This window comes from Chenopodium quinoa, unplaced genomic scaffold (assembly GCF_001683475.1).
Source record: "Chenopodium quinoa cultivar QQ74 unplaced genomic scaffold, ASM168347v1, whole genome shotgun sequence".
NCBI lineage: Eukaryota > Viridiplantae > Streptophyta > Magnoliopsida > Caryophyllales > Amaranthaceae > Chenopodium > Chenopodium quinoa.
Genome location: NW_018745461.1, coordinates 185,495 through 205,507, shown reverse-complemented (window position 1 = coordinate 205,507; position 20,013 = coordinate 185,495). Strand labels below are relative to the sequence as shown.

The 20,013-nt window shown below is 37.9% G+C and overlaps 2 protein-coding genes and 2 pseudogenes across 2 annotated transcripts; 2 read left to right on the top strand and 2 right to left on the bottom strand.

The window, feature by feature from the left end:
- Positions 1-1,250: 1,250 nt before the first annotated feature.
- On the top strand, positions 1,251-4,343 carry LOC110714986 (receptor like protein kinase S.2-like). Its single transcript, XM_021893539.1, has one exon. The coding sequence runs from the start codon at positions 1,503-1,505 to the stop codon at positions 4,074-4,076; it is 2,574 nt and encodes an 857-aa protein (XP_021749231.1). The 5' UTR covers positions 1,251-1,502; the 3' UTR covers positions 4,077-4,343.
- A 986-nt stretch (positions 4,344-5,329) lies between these two features.
- Positions 5,330-10,242, bottom strand: LOC110714991 (annotated as a pseudogene).
- Positions 10,243-10,258: 16 nt separating this feature from the next.
- On the top strand, positions 10,259-13,302 carry LOC110714987 (receptor like protein kinase S.2-like). The gene has a single exon (XM_021893540.1). It carries the CDS (start codon positions 10,462-10,464, stop codon positions 13,033-13,035), a length of 2,574 nt encoding a protein of 857 aa, XP_021749232.1. The 5' UTR covers positions 10,259-10,461; the 3' UTR covers positions 13,036-13,302.
- A 986-nt stretch (positions 13,303-14,288) lies between these two features.
- Positions 14,289-19,326, bottom strand: LOC110714990 (annotated as a pseudogene).
- Positions 19,327-20,013: the final 687 nt, after the last annotated feature.

Below are 20,013 nucleotides of genomic sequence, written 5' to 3'. Positions count from 1 at the left end.
CTTCTATTGTCATATAGTTTTGGGATGAAATTTCACCTCTTTTATTTCTTTGAAGTGAACTCTCTCTTTTGGTGATGAGTGGGAACCAGACACGTATTTAATAAATCTAAATTTAAAATGATCTCTAATTCAAGATGTTGATCAAACTAATTGATAAATAAAATAAAATTGGATCAGCTGATTGCTAGTGACATCTGTATATCGTATTAATAATAATAATAATAATAATAATAATAATAATATAAAAAAAAGGTTTACCTGTTCTCTACCTTATCTTGTGGATAGGTGAACTAATCTAATTTCGTTCCCCAATTGATACTAATTTTTTTTTATATCCCTAAATTATTAATTGTGAATACTACTCGGCCACCTAATCTTGGGTGCAGTGGTTGTCAATCTTTTCACCTAAAATTATACTACTCTTATTCTTTAGACCCATTGATAAGATACACAATTATTATTATTCTATTAATAATTTCTTTATTATACAGTATTAAAAATGCTTAACCCCTTATGAATGTCATGATACCTTAAGTACGTATCTAGAAGCTTAGAATATTTATTTTGAAAGAATCTAGAAGTTAGATTAGAACTGCTGATGTTTTGTACAAGTAGATAGGTTTAAAAAATATTACGAGGTACTGTACATATTTCATCATCTTTTTATGCTCTAGAATAAGATCGAAGACTGGGTATTGGCGTATTGCTTTCAAAAAAAAAAAAAAAAGGGCAACTGCTTTGATATTTCTAATGTTTCTAGGATATCATGTCATCACTGATACATAAAAGTGGAGTCTTCATTTAATAAAAAACATTTGACATTCAAGAGTGGTTAATATATACAATACTAGATTTATTTCAAAATATATATATATATATATATATATATATATATATATATATATATATATATATATATATATATATATATATATATATATAAACAACTCAAAAGCGTATTGAAAAAAAAAGGGAAGAATAGATTCCCTTTTGTGTTAAAAAGTATTGAAAAAAAGGGAAGAATAGTTTAATGGTATGTGAGTATGTGTGAATGAGTGAATGATTAGATTGTCAAAGTTAGAGAAATATACGTACACATAAGAAAATAAGATGATGGAAAATGGGTGTTAGTTGACGTCCCTGAAGAAGTAAAACACAGCCAATTCAACACTGAAACCTAACCCCATATACATAGTTAGATAGTACGTTGAATTAAAGCAGTCCCACTCCTTTATTTATTCAAAAAAATAAAGTTGTTGTTAAATGCTTGTCATATTGCGCGGAGATTGCCAACTGATTGGGAATTCCTTTTCTGACATAATACTACTGTATATTAGTTTGCTAATCTCTTTCTCTTTATTCTGCTCTTCAATTCATCTTTTAATTATCCTCTGTTCTCTCTGGATAGTTATGAAGCTGCCCCTTCTCTAGTCTATTGTCTATACATACTACTTTACGTATCAATCATCCAGTATTAATCACTAGATACCTTATACCGAGATATGTCTCTTAATCGACTATGCTACATCCTCCCTACGGAGACGGAGATGGAGACGGCGATGGTGGATAAGACACAGTCTGAGCAATCCAAAGGGCGTAGGAGTTGCCACGATCAAGTTGTTTCAATGGTGAGAAGATCAATAAGGCGTCTAGTGATGAGTGGATCAGGATTATGCGGTGTCAAATTTAATAAAAACACGCAGGAAGGGGCGTTATTTCACGACATAGGAGGAGTAGAATTCTCAGACATGGACAACAATAATATGAGCAACCCCAAGATGTTCAATTTTGCTGAGCTTTATATTGGAACCAACGGTTTTAGTCAAGACCAGGTCCTTGGAAGTGGTGGTTTTGGCAGGGTCTTCAAGGCCGTCTTACCCAGCGATGGCACTCTCGTTGCTGTCAAGTGCTTGCTCAATACTACAACTAATATTTCTACGTCAGATCATCATCATCCTCTTATAGACAAGACTTTCGCCGCCGAGTTGGTTGCCGTGGCTCACCTGCGCCATAGGAATCTGGTCAGGTTAAGAGGTTGGTGTGTTCATGACTTCCAGCTCCTCCTTGTCTACGATTACATGCCCAACCGAAGTCTTGACAGGGTCCTCTTCAAGAATACCTCCAACTCCCTTGTTCTAGATTTCCAAAGGAGGAGCAACATAGTCCTTGGCTTGGCTGCTGCCTTGTTTTATCTCCATGAGCAGCTCGATACTCAAATCATCCATAGGGACGTCAAGACCAGCAACGTCATGCTCGATTCTCACTACAACGCCAGGCTTGGCGACTTTGGCCTCGCTCGCTGGCTTGAGCACGACCACCATCTCCCTGATTCCCGACTCCATACCACTAGTACTACTCCTCATAAACACAGTAAGAACACAACATCTCTCCTGTCTTCATCCAGGAGATCATCAGATCACCAATTTCGGCTGGCAGAGACCAGCAGGATTGGAGGAACAATAGGCTACCTGCCTCCTGAAAGCTTCCAAAAGCGCTACGTTGCCACTGCCAAGTCCGACGTCTTTAGCTTTGGGATCGTGGTCTTGGAAGTTGCTTCTGGAAGGCGAGCCATTGATCTTACTCAGTCTGATGATAAGATCATATTACTGGATTGGGTTCGAAGATTGGCTGATGATGGCACCCTGCTGCTAGCTGCAGATGCTCGACTGGCTCAAGGATCTTACCAGGTGTATGACATGGAACGTTTGATCCATCTGGGACTCCTGTGCACCCTCCACAGTCCCAAATCACGCCCTCACATGAAATGGGTTCTGGATGCCCTCTGTGGAAATCTTTCTGGAAAACTTCCATCTCTCCCTTCTTTCAAGACACATCCTATGTATATCTCCTTGTCTACCACCACCAGCAGCGCATCTGACACCGGTACCGCCAGACCCAACTCCACCACCACTACTGCCTCATCTATTTCAACAATCTATGTTACTGCTGCTGGAAAAACCATATTTCTAACAGCCCAAGGTATTGATGATGATGATCTGAATGACAAAGACAACAGATCATATACATATACTGATGATGTAGATAGCAAGCCTGACAAAAGCTCTTTTCACCTTCCGATGGTTGAGACACCAAGAGAGATATCTTACAAAGAGATCGTTTCTGCAACCCACAATTTCTCAGACAATCACAGGGTGGCCGAGCTGGACTTTGGAACTGCCTACCAAGGCTTCCTTGAAGACCGCCATCATGTCCTTGTCAAGCGCCTTGGTATGAAAACTTGCCCTGCCCTACGAGCCCGCTTCTCAACGGAGCTCCATAATTTAGGTAGGCTTCGCCACCGCAACCTAGTACAACTCCGTGGCTGGTGCACTGAGCAAGGAGAAATGCTGGTGGTCTATGATTACTTAGCCAGTCGGCTCCTCAGCAACATATTGCTCCATAACAACACCAAAGTCCTGCAATGGCATCACCGTTACAATATAATAACATCACTTGCCTCCGCAGTTGTGTATCTCCATGAGGAATGGGATGAACAAGTTATCCACAGAAATATTACCTCTTCATCCATAGTTGTTGATCCAGACATGAATCCTAGGCTCACCAGTTTCGCACTTGCTGAGTTCTTGACGAGAAACGAGCATGGGCATCATGTAGCTAGCACTGATAATTCAGTTCGGGGAATATTTGGGTACATGTCACCTGAATACATGGAGTCTGGAGAAGCAAACACTGCTGCTGATGTCTATAGCTTTGGAATTGTGGTCCTTGAGGTGATTACTGGACAGATGGCTGTTGACTTTCGTCATCCTGAGGTGCTATTAGTCAAGAGAATCCGTGAATTTAAGGATACAGACAGGCCTTTAGAGGAGTTGGCAGATCCGCAGTTGGATGGGGAGTATGAGCATCAGGAATTTGTTAGACTGCTGAAATTAGGACTGGCTTGTACGCATTCCAATTCACAATTACGACCAACTATGAAACAAATTGTCAGCATACTCAATGGTAACACTTCTTGCTTCATCCAAGGTAGTGTAGAAGGAATACAAGGATGGAAACGAGCAAATACCTATTCATTGTCATTGGTCAGACGAATCCAGGCCTTAGGGATTCAATAGCACCCTTCGGGATACTATATAATAGATACAGTCATACAGATAGTGTCTAAAACTTCCTTTATACATGATGCAGATACAATTTGTGGTTAATTAGTCCTTTTTAATCATTTTTAAACAAAATTGATCAGCTTTTAGCTAGTAGTAATTGCTAGTTTTTTGTGCTTGTTTTTAAATTAGCTAAAATTTCCCCCTAATTTTTTGGGTTGTACCAAGCTTTTGTATAAAGTAATGTTATAAATATGTTTTTTTCCTGTTGGTTATGCTTCACCTTGCTTCTCTTTGCTAAGTCTGGGTTTGGTTAAATTGGAGGCATTAATTTTACTCATTTTGTTGATTGTGGGCTTAGATCTTAGCCAGTTCCTCAATCTCATGTCATCTTCAGGTACCTTTTTTTTTCCAAGTGGATTTGCACCCCAGATGATTTTTATGACTTGGTTGGCCAAATTCGTTGTCAATATAGATGCAGATAATTAATGCTCCGCAGATAGATGACATATAAAAAATTCAGATGACATGTCTTGATCTGAATGAGATGTAATTTGATCACTGAGCTTCAACTGAACAAGCCTTGATAGGTTCTTCTATGACATCTAATCTACCTGTCAAGCCTTAGTGCTCCAGCATATAAGTATAACCAAATTCCCCAAGACTAGCACGTTTTTCAGAAGAAGAAAAAAAGGACAAGAAAAGACTTGCACTTGAAGGAGTAACAGCTCCTGCAAGTGCAAGTTGGGCATGGAAAAGTGTTAGTAGAACTAAGGATGATGACTTAGGGTTGCATTACAGGATGACAATTGGCTGTTTGCACAATCATACAAAGTAGCGAATGTTTATGCTACGACCTTTAGCTCAACAGCAGAAGCAGCAATGGGCTAATTAAAATGATGTAGAATAGATTTTATTCCTAGCATAGATTTATTTTGTGGCTTGCCATTCTTGGAAGACTGCAAACAAAACACTCTTCCAACTTCGTATCAGTGAGACTGATCAGTATTCTAAATGTGATAGAGAAAAAGAAACTCGTCTGCATTTATCCATCGAAGGCGAAGAGTAGGTTGTGCATTCAGATTATTAAGAGCTAACTGGGAATTAGAGCTATGACCAGTAATGCCTATCTCTTACCGAGGTGGATTTTTTAAAAAAGCAAAGGATTGTCCTTTTCTTGTCCTTATTGATGTAGCATAGTTAGTTTCCCAATAATTTATGATTCTTTGATGATTATGCAAGAATACTGCATTTCATGTATTCCTTCCTTAGTAAAAAGGTACTCCATTATTTCATAAGATTTGTAACCAAATACACACAGTATGAAGCATGGTTTCAGCCATTACAATTTACAAGCAACAAGGAAGAATCAGCAGGAGCATTTCTGTAAGCAGGATAGTCAGTTTTTATATCTAGGACAGATAATCGATACACGCTTTTGTTGCTTTATATGCTGACCTGAATTCTGTATTATTTAGTTCAGATAATTATTGATAATACTCTTCAGAGACAGGGATTTCTTCACCAGAATCAATCCCGAGCCAACTAGTTAAACCGAAAAGGAACTCTCTGAAACTGACATTCCCATCTTTGTCCTTGTCCATCTCCACTGCAAATATGTCCAAGTACAAATCTCAAGATTAAAAGGAGACGAAAAAGAAAACTCAGATACAAGAGATTGAGAATAAGAACTATTAAGTCAAGAAATAGATCGAATATACACGTACTAAATCTAGTCCTAGTGACATGTGAAGGTGATCTCTCTGTAGGAGCGTCAGTAAATGCAGCAACAATATCTTTATTGTTCAATTTTCCGACGATTTTGTCAAAGATTGATTCCAAGTGAGGTGATCCCATCCTCAACACCTGAAGTGAAGCATCAAATGTTTAGCATGCATAAGTACATGCTTAATTAGGATACAAGTGGAAAGCTACATAATTACAGAATAGTGTTATGGTAAATACAGTGCCAGTGGAGCTGGAAGGTTTAGTTAAGAGGTAATGAGACAGAGGAGAACAATGAACTCGTTAAATTGTATGTGGCCACTCCTATCAACATCACACGAATGGAAAAGATCATCAAACTCCTGCTCTGTAAGATTGACTTGCAATTCCGTCAAGCATTTCTTAAGCTCCTCACGATCGATACTTCCATTACAATCTTCATCTGTTAGAAAAAAGATGAAGATAAGTAGTCCTATATGAGATTATGAGTGCAAAGCTAAAGAGAAAAAAAGTGAAAGATTTAGCTCACAGTAATGTAAGGTTGGGTTGGTAGCTGGATACTTACCGTAATGCTCAAACACACCTCTAAGGTTCTTGACTTGCTCTTTCAACTGTGGAAACTTGATAATGATACTGTTAATTGATCTGAATTGTTTTTTATCGTGTACTGAACCGGAAGTTTGTTGTCTAAGCTCAATTATTTTCCTTGCAAGTTTGGCATCCAACCTCCTATATTTGTTAGTACTAGTATTGCAACTACAACGGCATAGCATGCTTCCAACTTTATTAGTGATGGACTTGAGAGCAGGGCAGGAATGAATTCTCCCTTGAAAATTGAATATGTCATAAGCAAAGAAGCAATTCAACTTGCAAAATGAAGCAAACATAGCTGAACAGAATTTTTTGTTATTTTTGGATGCATTATATACTTGGTAGAATACTTATATCTAGTTGCTGATGAGGAAAGTAATACCTAATACCTCAGGATTCATCTAGGCTTGGCTTGTCAAATAAAAATGGGGAGGGGGGAACGAAAGTATGCATTATACTTATTTTTGCACTCAAAGTTTTATATGAGATACTGATCGTCCTAATAGTGCCAATAAGGAATATGACCACCAGATCCTCAATAGCTGTTAGCTGTCTACAACACTCTACTAACCTTACATGCCAGATCCAGTAAGGATTGTACAGGCCAGCTAACCATGATTACAAAAATACTGGGAAACGAGATAGGATATTGGTGCCAATAAGTTGGCCCCTAACATACATTCGCAGTCCAGGCTCTTCTTCAATGCAAACAATAGTTTTTCACCAGTAACAAACGGAATCGTAACCCATAATGCAATTTATCCAGCCAAAATAAGTTGGCTTAGGAGCTCTCTCGATTTGTAATTAACATAGCTCATACAACACTAGATGACTAGATACAGCCTAATTCTAAAAGTCCATTCTCTGAACAATTATTTTCTTGAAGACAACAGATAGAGTGTCGTTCACATTCATTCACAGGGTCTTCATAGTTATAAATTACCTTCTCCGGCAATGAAAGATAAAAGTGTTGTTCATGGAAACTACAATTGAAGTGCAATCAAATCATCGCCATAAAACATAAACTTCACTCAAACAATTCCAGGAGACTTGTAGTCTCAGGTTCTCAGCAATCAAAATCAGTACGATTATCATCAATCTACGTATAAATCCAACAATGATGAGTGATCCAAAATCTCACAAAACTTGCCAATTTTATACAAATCCAGAATAATTCCCTGGTGAAGGGTAAAGAGACCAAGCAAAAACTATAGTGACACAATAATCACTAACGGAGGAAGGACTTGGTGTTTATGAGCATAATGACTTCATTCCATTCACGATCTAAACATCTGGTTGCTTCTACACTGCATAATGTGGTTTCCTCACAACAAATGCTTAAGGATTAATATACACCTGTTAGTGACAATAACGAAGACCTTTATCCGTTTCATGAGAGAGATCATATACGACAGTTCAACACTATTTAGACTCCTACCTGCGTCTTCAAAGATTATGATTCTTCCAATATAGTACCTAAATAACTCAAGTTGACTGTGAACTTGCTCTTAACATAATGGCAATTAGTCAATCAAACAAACACCATACATTTAGTCATGTATTTTTAGTCTTCCCCAAGAAAAGGTCTGCATCCAAAACCTGCTAATTTTTGCACATCTCTATACGTAAAGGTCCTAAACCACTAAGACCATCTAGTTCAAAGATCACAGATAGAAGACATGATAGTGAAATGGAGCAAAAGCAAAAAATCCAATAAAAAGATCCACAAGCATTAATTTTAGTTTAGCAAGAAGAACAAAGTTAAGTTAATTATAAAATCCATATGCATAACAGATTTAAGGCATACCTAGCTTTAAGAAGCAAAAGGATGGTAAACACTTCAAGACTATTGTAGCCTCGGTCAACAAAATCTCCCTGACAAAGGATTTGAGATTTTAGGTCAATAGAGCCAAGCAAGAAGGGAACAAATGTTGACAATCACACAAGCATAGCAATATTAATATATATAACTAGTACCATAAATATGTAATTGGTCTCTGGAACATGACCTCCAGTCTGGAAAAGCTTCATTAAATCATGGAATTGGCCATGGATGTCACCACAGACAGTGACTGGACTATTGACTGGCTGAACGTTTGACTCCTCAATAAGTATCTCTTTTACCTGATACATTCCAAATATGGGTATACGCAAAGAAATGATCAGTAAGATCAGATAATAGACAATTTATGAGCTCTGACAGAAACCGAACCTGCTCAGATGATACATGGAAAAAACAGAAAACAAAAGGGTCAAATTTAGCCATAAAGAAGAAAGTGAATGATAGTGACGTAAATATCCTAAGAGCAGACTGCAACAATAGTTTGAGATGGAAAGTCTTCCTAATTCAAAATGCTTTTCTGAAAATCAAGTAGTACCCCACAGATCTATGTAAGGAAAAAAAAAAGTATAAATGTTGTCCAAACACTACATTAATCCTATCTTAAGCATGGTATTCCTTCGGAAACATGTCTTAAAGACATACATTTAAAATCCACACCAGAATTTCTCAGCATACTAGGCCTGATATCATCAACCCTTCAGGCTGACCATTATCACCCAACGTGTTACTTCTTCCTTACGAATAGCAGATATTGCACTAGACAAGTGTAATTGGAATACGGCATAATAAGCAAGAATTTTCTTAGAAATTCAATTATTGCCATGTTATCATACGAGTCATTCTAAAAGTAAGGTCACTACATATATACATTATACAGTAATTTAACTACATGGACACTATCGGGGATTTTTTTTTAATAAATAAATTATTGTCATGATTTTCCTTCCCCTTTTTTTTCCTACTCGAGGATTTCTCTTAATAAAGTATCCGATTAGGAGATCCCAAGCTTTAAAACTTAAAAACCCTGCCACTGCCAACATTCACTATTGCATTAAAGCACACTCTAGAAAATAACTGATTGCAAATAGATGCAGCTACAAAAAAGGTTTGACTGGCAGCTTGCTGCACAAATTCAGAAACCAACTATGTGTAACAACATTGCCATATGCCAATAAATGGCATTCCTTTGTCCGCTTCGTGAAAGGATTAGGGGAACTTCTGCATAAACTTGGCCTAAAATCATTAATATCAACTAATCTCAACATCCATTATCAGATTCATCACTCCAAAGTCCTAAGGAGCAAAAAAATTCACATAGATTGGCATTAGACCAGGCGGTCTCATAAACATAATTTGGGAGTATTGAAATTATACATAGCTTGTACTGTTGCCGCAAAGAGTACACTCCTCAGTCCTCAATCGAAAAACATAATGTCATCGATAATCCTAATTATACCCATTTCCATTCCTCAGAATTTCGCTTGGAAGCAGCAAACCACAACCCGGCCATCTCCAACATTTCTTATTGCATAAATAAATGCAAACTCATGACTTATTGCAAAACCCCAATTCGAAACAAATACATCTATACATCTAAGTATTATCAATACAACAAATTTCCTGTCAATGGAGGTAGAGTGAGACTAGTCTATCAATCATTTCTTCATAAATCCAAAATTACAAAGACAAGTTAAACGCATAAATAGTCAATCAGAAAATCAACAAAAGAGTGAGGAAAGAGAGAGAGAGAGAGAGAGAGAGAGAGAGGAGGAGAAAATACGTATTCGCAGAGAAGCTGAAGCTCATCTTCGGCTAAATGCTGGCCTTCTTTAACCTTGGCGATCCATTGGTAATAATTGTTGGATTGTTGAATAATCTCAGAAATTTCTACTTTCACAGTCAATCTCTCTCTTAGTATTAGGGTTTTCGTCGTTGAAGCAAATCTGGAGGAAAGAGAAAAAGGGTGTTTCAAAAGAAAAGGCAAAAGAAGAAGAAGATGAAGAGCAGCAGCGCTTGGAAGATCTTTGGAAAACTGATTGGGAATTCCTTTTCTGACATAATACTACTGTATATTAGTTTGCTAATCTCTTTCTCTTTATTCTGCTCTTCAATTCATCTTTTAATTATCCTCTGTTCTCTCTGGATAGTTATGAAGCTGCCCCTTCTCTAGTCTATTGTCTATACATACTACTTTACGTATCAATCATCCAGTATTAATCACTAGATACCTTATACCGAGATATGTCTCTTAATCGACTATGCTACATCCTCCCTACGGAGACGGAGATGGAGACGGCGATGGTGGATAAGACACAGTCTGAGCAATCCAAAGGGCGTAGGAGTTGCCACGATCAAGTTGTTTCAATGGTGAGAAGATCAATAAGGCGTCTAGTGATGAGTGGATCAGGATTATGCGGTGTCAAATTTAATAAAAACACGCAGGAAGGGGCGTTATTTCACGACATAGGAGGAGTAGAATTCTCAGACATGGACAACAATAATATGAGCAACCCCAAGATGTTCAATTTTGCTGAGCTTTATATTGGAACCAACGGTTTTAGTCAAGACCAGGTCCTTGGAAGTGGTGGTTTTGGCAGGGTCTTCAAGGCCGTCTTACCCAGCGATGGCACTCTCGTTGCTGTCAAGTGCTTGCTCAATACTACAACTAATATTTCTACGTCAGATCATCATCATCCTCTTATAGACAAGACTTTCGCCGCCGAGTTGGTTGCCGTGGCTCACCTGCGCCATAGGAATCTGGTCAGGTTAAGAGGTTGGTGTGTTCATGACTTCCAGCTCCTCCTTGTCTACGATTACATGCCCAACCGAAGTCTTGACAGGGTCCTCTTCAAGAATACCTCCAACTCCCTTGTTCTAGATTTCCAAAGGAGGAGCAACATAGTCCTTGGCTTGGCTGCTGCCTTGTTTTATCTCCATGAGCAGCTCGATACTCAAATCATCCATAGGGACGTCAAGACCAGCAACGTCATGCTCGATTCTCACTACAACGCCAGGCTTGGCGACTTTGGCCTCGCTCGCTGGCTTGAGCACGACCACCATCTCCCTGATTCCCGACTCCATACCACTAGTACTACTCCTCATAAACACAGTAAGAACACAACATCTCTCCTGTCTTCATCCAGGAGATCATCAGATCACCAATTTCGGCTGGCAGAGACCAGCAGGATTGGAGGAACAATAGGCTACCTGCCTCCTGAAAGCTTCCAAAAGCGCTACGTTGCCACTGCCAAGTCCGACGTCTTTAGCTTTGGGATCGTGGTCTTGGAAGTTGCTTCTGGAAGGCGAGCCATTGATCTTACTCAGTCTGATGATAAGATCATATTACTGGATTGGGTTCGAAGATTGGCTGATGATGGCACCCTGCTGCTAGCTGCAGATGCTCGACTGGCTCAAGGATCTTACCAGGTGTATGACATGGAACGTTTGATCCATCTGGGACTCCTGTGCACCCTCCACAGTCCCAAATCACGCCCTCACATGAAATGGGTTCTGGATGCCCTCTGTGGAAATCTTTCTGGAAAACTTCCATCTCTCCCTTCTTTCAAGACACATCCTATGTATATCTCCTTGTCTACCACCACCAGCAGCGCATCTGACACCGGTACCGCCAGACCCAACTCCACCACCACTACTGCCTCATCTATTTCAACAATCTATGTTACTGCTGCTGGAAAAACCATATTTCTAACAGCCCAAGGTATTGATGATGATGATCTGAATGACAAAGACAACAGATCATATACATATACTGATGATGTAGATAGCAAGCCTGACAAAAGCTCTTTTCACCTTCCGATGGTTGAGACACCAAGAGAGATATCTTACAAAGAGATCGTTTCTGCAACCCACAATTTCTCAGACAATCACAGGGTGGCCGAGCTGGACTTTGGAACTGCCTACCAAGGCTTCCTTGAAGACCGCCATCATGTCCTTGTCAAGCGCCTTGGTATGAAAACTTGCCCTGCCCTACGAGCCCGCTTCTCAACGGAGCTCCATAATTTAGGTAGGCTTCGCCACCGCAACCTAGTACAACTCCGTGGCTGGTGCACTGAGCAAGGAGAAATGCTGGTGGTCTATGATTACTTAGCCAGTCGGCTCCTCAGCAACATATTGCTCCATAACAACACCAAAGTCCTGCAATGGCATCACCGTTACAATATAATAACATCACTTGCCTCCGCAGTTGTGTATCTCCATGAGGAATGGGATGAACAAGTTATCCACAGAAATATTACCTCTTCATCCATAGTTGTTGATCCAGACATGAATCCTAGGCTCACCAGTTTCGCACTTGCTGAGTTCTTGACGAGAAACGAGCATGGGCATCATGTAGCTAGCACTGATAATTCAGTTCGGGGAATATTTGGGTACATGTCACCTGAATACATGGAGTCTGGAGAAGCAAACACTGCTGCTGATGTCTATAGCTTTGGAATTGTGGTCCTTGAGGTGATTACTGGACAGATGGCTGTTGACTTTCGTCATCCTGAGGTGCTATTAGTCAAGAGAATCCGTGAATTTAAGGATACAGACAGGCCTTTAGAGGAGTTGGCAGATCCGCAGTTGGATGGGGAGTATGAGCATCAGGAATTTGTTAGACTGCTGAAATTAGGACTGGCTTGTACGCATTCCAATTCACAATTACGACCAACTATGAAACAAATTGTCAGCATACTCAATGGTAACACTTCTTGCTTCATCCAAGGTAGTGTAGAAGGAATACAAGGATGGAAACGAGCAAATACCTATTCATTGTCATTGGTCAGACGAATCCAGGCCTTAGGGATTCAATAGCACCCTTCGGGATACTATATAATAGATACAGTCATACAGATAGTGTCTAAAACTTCCTTTATACATGATGCAGATACAATTTGTGGTTAATTAGTCCTTTTTAATCATTTTTAAACAAAATTGATCAGCTTTTAGCTAGTAGTAATTGCTAGTTTTTTGTGCTTGTTTTTAAATTAGCTAAAATTTCCCCCTAATTTTTTGGGTTGTACCAAGCTTTTGTATAAAGTAATGTTATAAATATGTTTTTTTCCTGTTGGTTATGCTTCACCTTGCTTCTCTTTGCTAAGTCTGGGTTTGGTTAAATTGGAGGCATTAATTTTACTCATTTTGTTGATTGTGGGCTTAGATCTTAGCCAGTTCCTCAATCTCATGTCATCTTCAGGTACCTTTTTTTTTCCAAGTGGATTTGCACCCCAGATGATTTTTATGACTTGGTTGGCCAAATTCGTTGTCAATATAGATGCAGATAATTAATGCTCCGCAGATAGATGACATATAAAAAATTCAGATGACATGTCTTGATCTGAATGAGATGTAATTTGATCACTGAGCTTCAACTGAACAAGCCTTGATAGGTTCTTCTATGACATCTAATCTACCTGTCAAGCCTTAGTGCTCCAGCATATAAGTATAACCAAATTCCCCAAGACTAGCACGTTTTTCAGAAGAAGAAAAAAAGGACAAGAAAAGACTTGCACTTGAAGGAGTAACAGCTCCTGCAAGTGCAAGTTGGGCATGGAAAAGTGTTAGTAGAACTAAGGATGATGACTTAGGGTTGCATTACAGGATGACAATTGGCTGTTTGCACAATCATACAAAGTAGCGAATGTTTATGCTACGACCTTTAGCTCAACAGCAGAAGCAGCAATGGGCTAATTAAAATGATGTAGAATAGATTTTATTCCTAGCATAGATTTATTTTGTGGCTTGCCATTCTTGGAAGACTGCAAACAAAACACTCTTCCAACTTCGTATCAGTGAGACTGATCAGTATTCTAAATGTGATAGAGAAAAAGAAACTCGTCTGCATTTATCCATCGAAGGCGAAGAGTAGGTTGTGCATTCAGATTATTAAGAGCTAACTGGGAATTAGAGCTATGACCAGTAATGCCTATCTCTTACCGAGGTGGATTTTTTAAAAAAGCAAAGGATTGTCCTTTTCTTGTCCTTATTGATGTAGCATAGTTAGTTTCCCAATAATTTATGATTCTTTGATGATTATGCAAGAATACTGCATTTCATGTATTCCTTCCTTAGTAAAAAGGTACTCCATTATTTCATAAGATTTGTAACCAAATACACACAGTATGAAGCATGGTTTCAGCCATTACAATTTACAAGCAACAAGGAAGAATCAGCAGGAGCATTTCTGTAAGCAGGATAGTCAGTTTTTATATCTAGGACAGATAATCGATACACGCTTTTGTTGCTTTATATGCTGACCTGAATTCTGTATTATTTAGTTCAGATAATTATTGATAATACTCTTCAGAGACAGGGATTTCTTCACCAGAATCAATCCCGAGCCAACTAGTTAAACCGAAAAGGAACTCTCTGAAACTGACATTCCCATCTTTGTCCTTGTCCATCTCCACTGCAAATATGTCCAAGTACAAATCTCAAGATTAAAAGGAGACGAAAAAGAAAACTCAGATACAAGAGATTGAGAATAAGAACTATTAAGTCAAGAAATAGATCGAATATACACGTACTAAATCTAGTCCTAGTGACATGTGAAGGTGATCTCTCTGTAGGAGCGTCAGTAAATGCAGCAACAATATCTTTATTGTTCAATTTTCCGACGATTTTGTCAAAGATTGATTCCAAGTGAGGTGATCCCATCCTCAACACCTGAAGTGAAGCATCAAATGTTTAGCATGCATAAGTACATGCTTAATTAGGATACAAGTGGAAAGCTACATAATTACAGAATAGTGTTATGGTAAATACAGTGCCAGTGGAGCTGGAAGGTTTAGTTAAGAGGTAATGAGACAGAGGAGAACAATGAACTCGTTAAATTGTATGTGGCCACTCCTATCAACATCACACGAATGGAAAAGATCATCAAACTCCTGCTCTGTAAGATTGACTTGCAATTCCGTCAAGCATTTCTTAAGCTCCTCACGATCGATACTTCCATTACAATCTTCATCTGTTAGAAAAAAGATGAAGATAAGTAGTCCTATATGAGATTATGAGTGCAAAGCTAAAGAGAAAAAAAGTGAAAGATTTAGCTCACAGTAATGTAAGGTTGGGTTGGTAGCTGGATACTTACCGTAATGCTCAAACACACCTCTAAGGTTCTTGACTTGCTCTTTCAACTGTGGAAACTTGATAATGATACTGTTAATTGATCTGAATTGTTTTTTATCGTGTACTGAACCGGAAGTTTGTTGTCTAAGCTCAATTATTTTCCTTGCAAGTTTGGCATCCAACCTCCTATATTTGTTAGTACTAGTATTGCAACTACAACGGCATAGCATGCTTCCAACTTTATTAGTGATGGACTTGAGAGCAGGGCAGGAATGAATTCTCCCTTGAAAATTGAATATGTCATAAGCAAAGAAGCAATTCAACTTGCAAAATGAAGCAAACATAGCTGAACAGAATTTTTTGTTATTTTTGGATGCATTATATACTTGGTAGAATACTTATATCTAGTTGCTGATGAGGAAAGTAATACCTAATACCTCAGGATTCATCTAGGCTTGGCTTGTCAAATAAAAATGGGGAGGGGGGAACGAAAGTATGCATTATACTTATTTTTGCACTCAAAGTTTTATATGAGATACTGATCGTCCTAATAGTGCCAATAAGGAATATGACCACCAGATCCTCAATAGCTGTTAGCTGTCTACAACACTCTACTAACCTTACATGCCAGATCCAGTAAGGATTGTACAGGCCAGCTAACCATGATTACAAAAATACTGGGAAACGAGATAGGATATTGGTGCCAATAAGTTGGCCCCTAACATACATTCGCAGTCCAGGCTCTTCTTCAATGCAAACAATAGTTTTTCACCAGTAACAAACGGAATCGTAACCCATAATGCAATTTATCCAGCCAAAATAAGTTGGCTTAGGAGCTCTCTCGATTTGTAATTAACATAGCTCATACAACACTAGATGACTAGATACAGCCTAATTCTAAAAGTCCATTCTCTGAACAATTATTTTCTTGAAGACAACAGATAGAGTGTCGTTCACATTCATTCACAGGGTCTTCATAGTTATAAATTACCTTCTCCGGCAATGAAAGATAAAAGTGTTGTTCATGGAAACTACAATTGAAGTGCAATCAAATCATCGCCATAAAACATAAACTTCACTCAAACAATTCCAGGAGACTTGTAGTCTCAGGTTCTCAGCAATCAAAATCAGTACGATTATCATCAATCTACGTATAAATCCAACAATGATGAGTGATCCAAAATCTCACAAAACTTGCCAATTTTATACAAATCCAGAATAATTCCCTGGTGAAGGGTAAAGAGACCAAGCAAAAACTATAGTGACACAATAATCACTAACGGAGGAAGGACTTGGTGTTTATGAGCATAATGACTTCATTCCATTCACGATCTAAACATCTGGTTGCTTCTACACTGCATAATGTGGTTTCCTCACAACAAATGCTTAAGGATTAATATACACCTGTTAGTGACAATAACGAAGACCTTTATCCGTTTCATGAGAGAGATCATATACGACAGTTCAACACTATTTAGACTCCTACCTGCGTCTTCAAAGATTATGATTCTTCCAATATAGTACCTAAATAACTCAAGTTGACTGTGAACTTGCTCTTAACATAATGGCAATTAGTCAATCAAACAAACACCATACATTTAGTCATGTATTTTTAGTCTTCCCCAAGAAAAGGTCTGCATCCAAAACCTGCTAATTTTTGCACATCTCTATACGTAAAGGTCCTAAACCACTAAGACCATCTAGTTCAAAGATCACAGATAGAAGACATGATAGTGAAATGGAGCAAAAGCAAAAAATCCAATAAAAAGATCCACAAGCATTAATTTTAGTTTAGCAAGAAGAACAAAGTTAAGTTAATTATAAAATCCATATGCATAACAGATTTAAGGCATACCTAGCTTTAAGAAGCAAAAGGATGGTAAACACTTCAAGACTATTGTAGCCTCGGTCAACAAAATCTCCCTGACAAAGGATTTGAGATTTTAGGTCAATAGAGCCAAGCAAGAAGGGAACAAATGTTGACAATCACACAAGCATAGCAATATTAATATATATAACTAGTACCATAAATATGTAATTGGTCTCTGGAACATGACCTCCAGTCTGGAAAAGCTTCATTAAATCATGGAATTGGCCATGGATGTCACCACAGACAGTGACTGGACTATTGACTGGCTGAACGTTTGACTCCTCAATAAGTATCTCTTTTACCTGATACATTCCAAATATGGGTATACGCAAAGAAATGATCAGTAAGATCAGATAATAGACAATTTATGAGCTCTGACAGAAACCGAACCTGCTCAGATGATACATGGAAAAAACAGAAAACAAAAGGGTCAAATTTAGCCATAAAGAAGAAAGTGAATGATAGTGACGTAAATATCCTAAGAGCAGACTGCAACAATAGTTTGAGATGGAAAGTCTTCCTAATTCAAAATGCTTTTCTGAAAATCAAGTAGTACCCCACAGATCTATGTAAGGAAAAAAAAAAGTATAAATGTTGTCCAAACACTACATTAATCCTATCTTAAGCATGGTATTCCTTCGGAAACATGTCTTAAAGACATACATTTAAAATCCACACCAGAATTTCTCAGCATACTAGGCCTGATATCATCAACCCTTCAGGCTGACCATTATCACCCAACGTGTTACTTCTTCCTTACGAATAGCAGATATTGCACTAGACAAGTGTAATTGGAATACGGCATAATAAGCAAGAATTTTCTTAGAAATTCAATTATTGCCATGTTATCATACGAGTCATTCTAAAAGTAAGGTCACTACATATATACATTATACAGTAATTTAACTACATGGACACTATCGGGGATTTTTTTTTAATAAATAAATTATTGTCATGATTTTCCTTCCCCTTTTTTTTCCTACTCGAGGATTTCTCTTAATAAAGTATCCGATTAGGAGATCCCAAGCTTTAAAACTTAAAAACCCTGCCACTGCCAACATTCACTATTGCATTAAAGCACACTCTAGAAAATAACTGATTGCAAATAGATGCAGCTACAAAAAAGGTTTGACTGGCAGCTTGCTGCACAAATTCAGAAACCAACTATGTGTAACAACATTGCCATATGCCAATAAATGGCATTCCTTTGTCCGCTTCGTGAAAGGATTAGGGGAACTTCTGCATAAACTTGGCCTAAAATCATTAATATCAACTAATCTCAACATCCATTATCAGATTCATCACTCCAAAGTCCTAAGGAGCAAAAAAATTCACATAGATTGGCATTAGACCAGGCGGTCTCATAAACATAATTTGGGAGTATTGAAATTATACATAGCTTGTACTGTTGCCGCAAAGAGTACACTCCTCAGTCCTCAATCGAAAAACATAATGTCATCGATAATCCTAATTATACCCATTTCCATTCCTCAGAATTTCGCTTGGAAGCAGCAAACCACAACCCGGCCATCTCCAACATTTCTTATTGCATAAATAAATGCAAACTCATGACTTATTGCAAAACCCCAATTCGAAACAAATACATCTATACATCTAAGTATTATCAATACAACAAATTTCCTGTCAATGGAGGTAGAGTGAGACTAGTCTATCAATCATTTCTTCATAAATCCAAAATTACAAAGACAAGTTAAACGCATAAATAGTCAATCAGAAAATCAACAAAAGAGTGAGGAAAGAGAGAGAGAGAGAGAGAGAGAGAGAGAGGAGGAGAAAATACGTATTCGCAGAGAAGCTGAAGCTCATCTTCGGCTAAATGCTGGCCTTCTTTAACCTTGGCGATCCATTGGTAATAATTGTTGGATTGTTGAATAATCTCAGAAATTTCTACTTTCACAGTCAATCTCTCTCTTAGTATTAGGGTTTTCGTCGTTGAAGCAAATCTGGAGGAAAGAGAAAAAGGGTGTTTCAAAAGAAAAGGCAAAAGAAGAAGAAGATGAAGAGCAGCAGCGCTTGGAAGATCTTTGGAAAACTTTGAAAATAAATTGGGGGTTTTGCCGGCACTCGCACGCCGTAAATAGCCTCACAATCCACCGCACCCCCCCTGCTGCACCCTAGATTTAGTACTTGTATTTTGGGTACTCGTCTTATGTTATTATCGTGGCATTCATTCAACAATCAATCAACGGTTGGTTATTGGTTATCAATGACTTGACGTTGATGTGATCCGTTGTAGAAATAATATACGGGTTTAATGATTTATTAATGGTTAGTTATTAATCTATATAACTAGACAAGTGTTTTGACTTGGCTTGAACCCAGGTTTAATTTCAATTAATTTTAGATTTATTATGTATAGTTAAAATACAATAATGAATGTGTTGCAAATAAATTGTTAGATGTCATTTCACTTAAATTTATAAATTTCATCTTCATATATACAATATTGTTATTTATTTATATTTACATGCATCATATTATATTGAATTGGGAGATTTCTTAAGAATTGATAAAAGCTAGAGTGTACTTGTACTAATGCACGGAATATATTTAGGAAAAATAAGTTCATATAATGCGGAAAGGCTACACATACAACCATTGTATGTGGTCCTCACATACAATATGACATGGCTGCCTTTAATTGGTTGGTGAAATGGGTCCCAAATTCCACCATATTTGAAATTTTATTTGAATTTTAAATAAATTTCAGATTTAACCTAGCCTTTGAATTTCAAATTTTGTGTTATTTCCAATGCAAATTTTATTTCTTAAAAAATAAAATATAATAAATTTTTTTGTTCCTATTTCATCTTCCACCTTCGACATTCTCCATG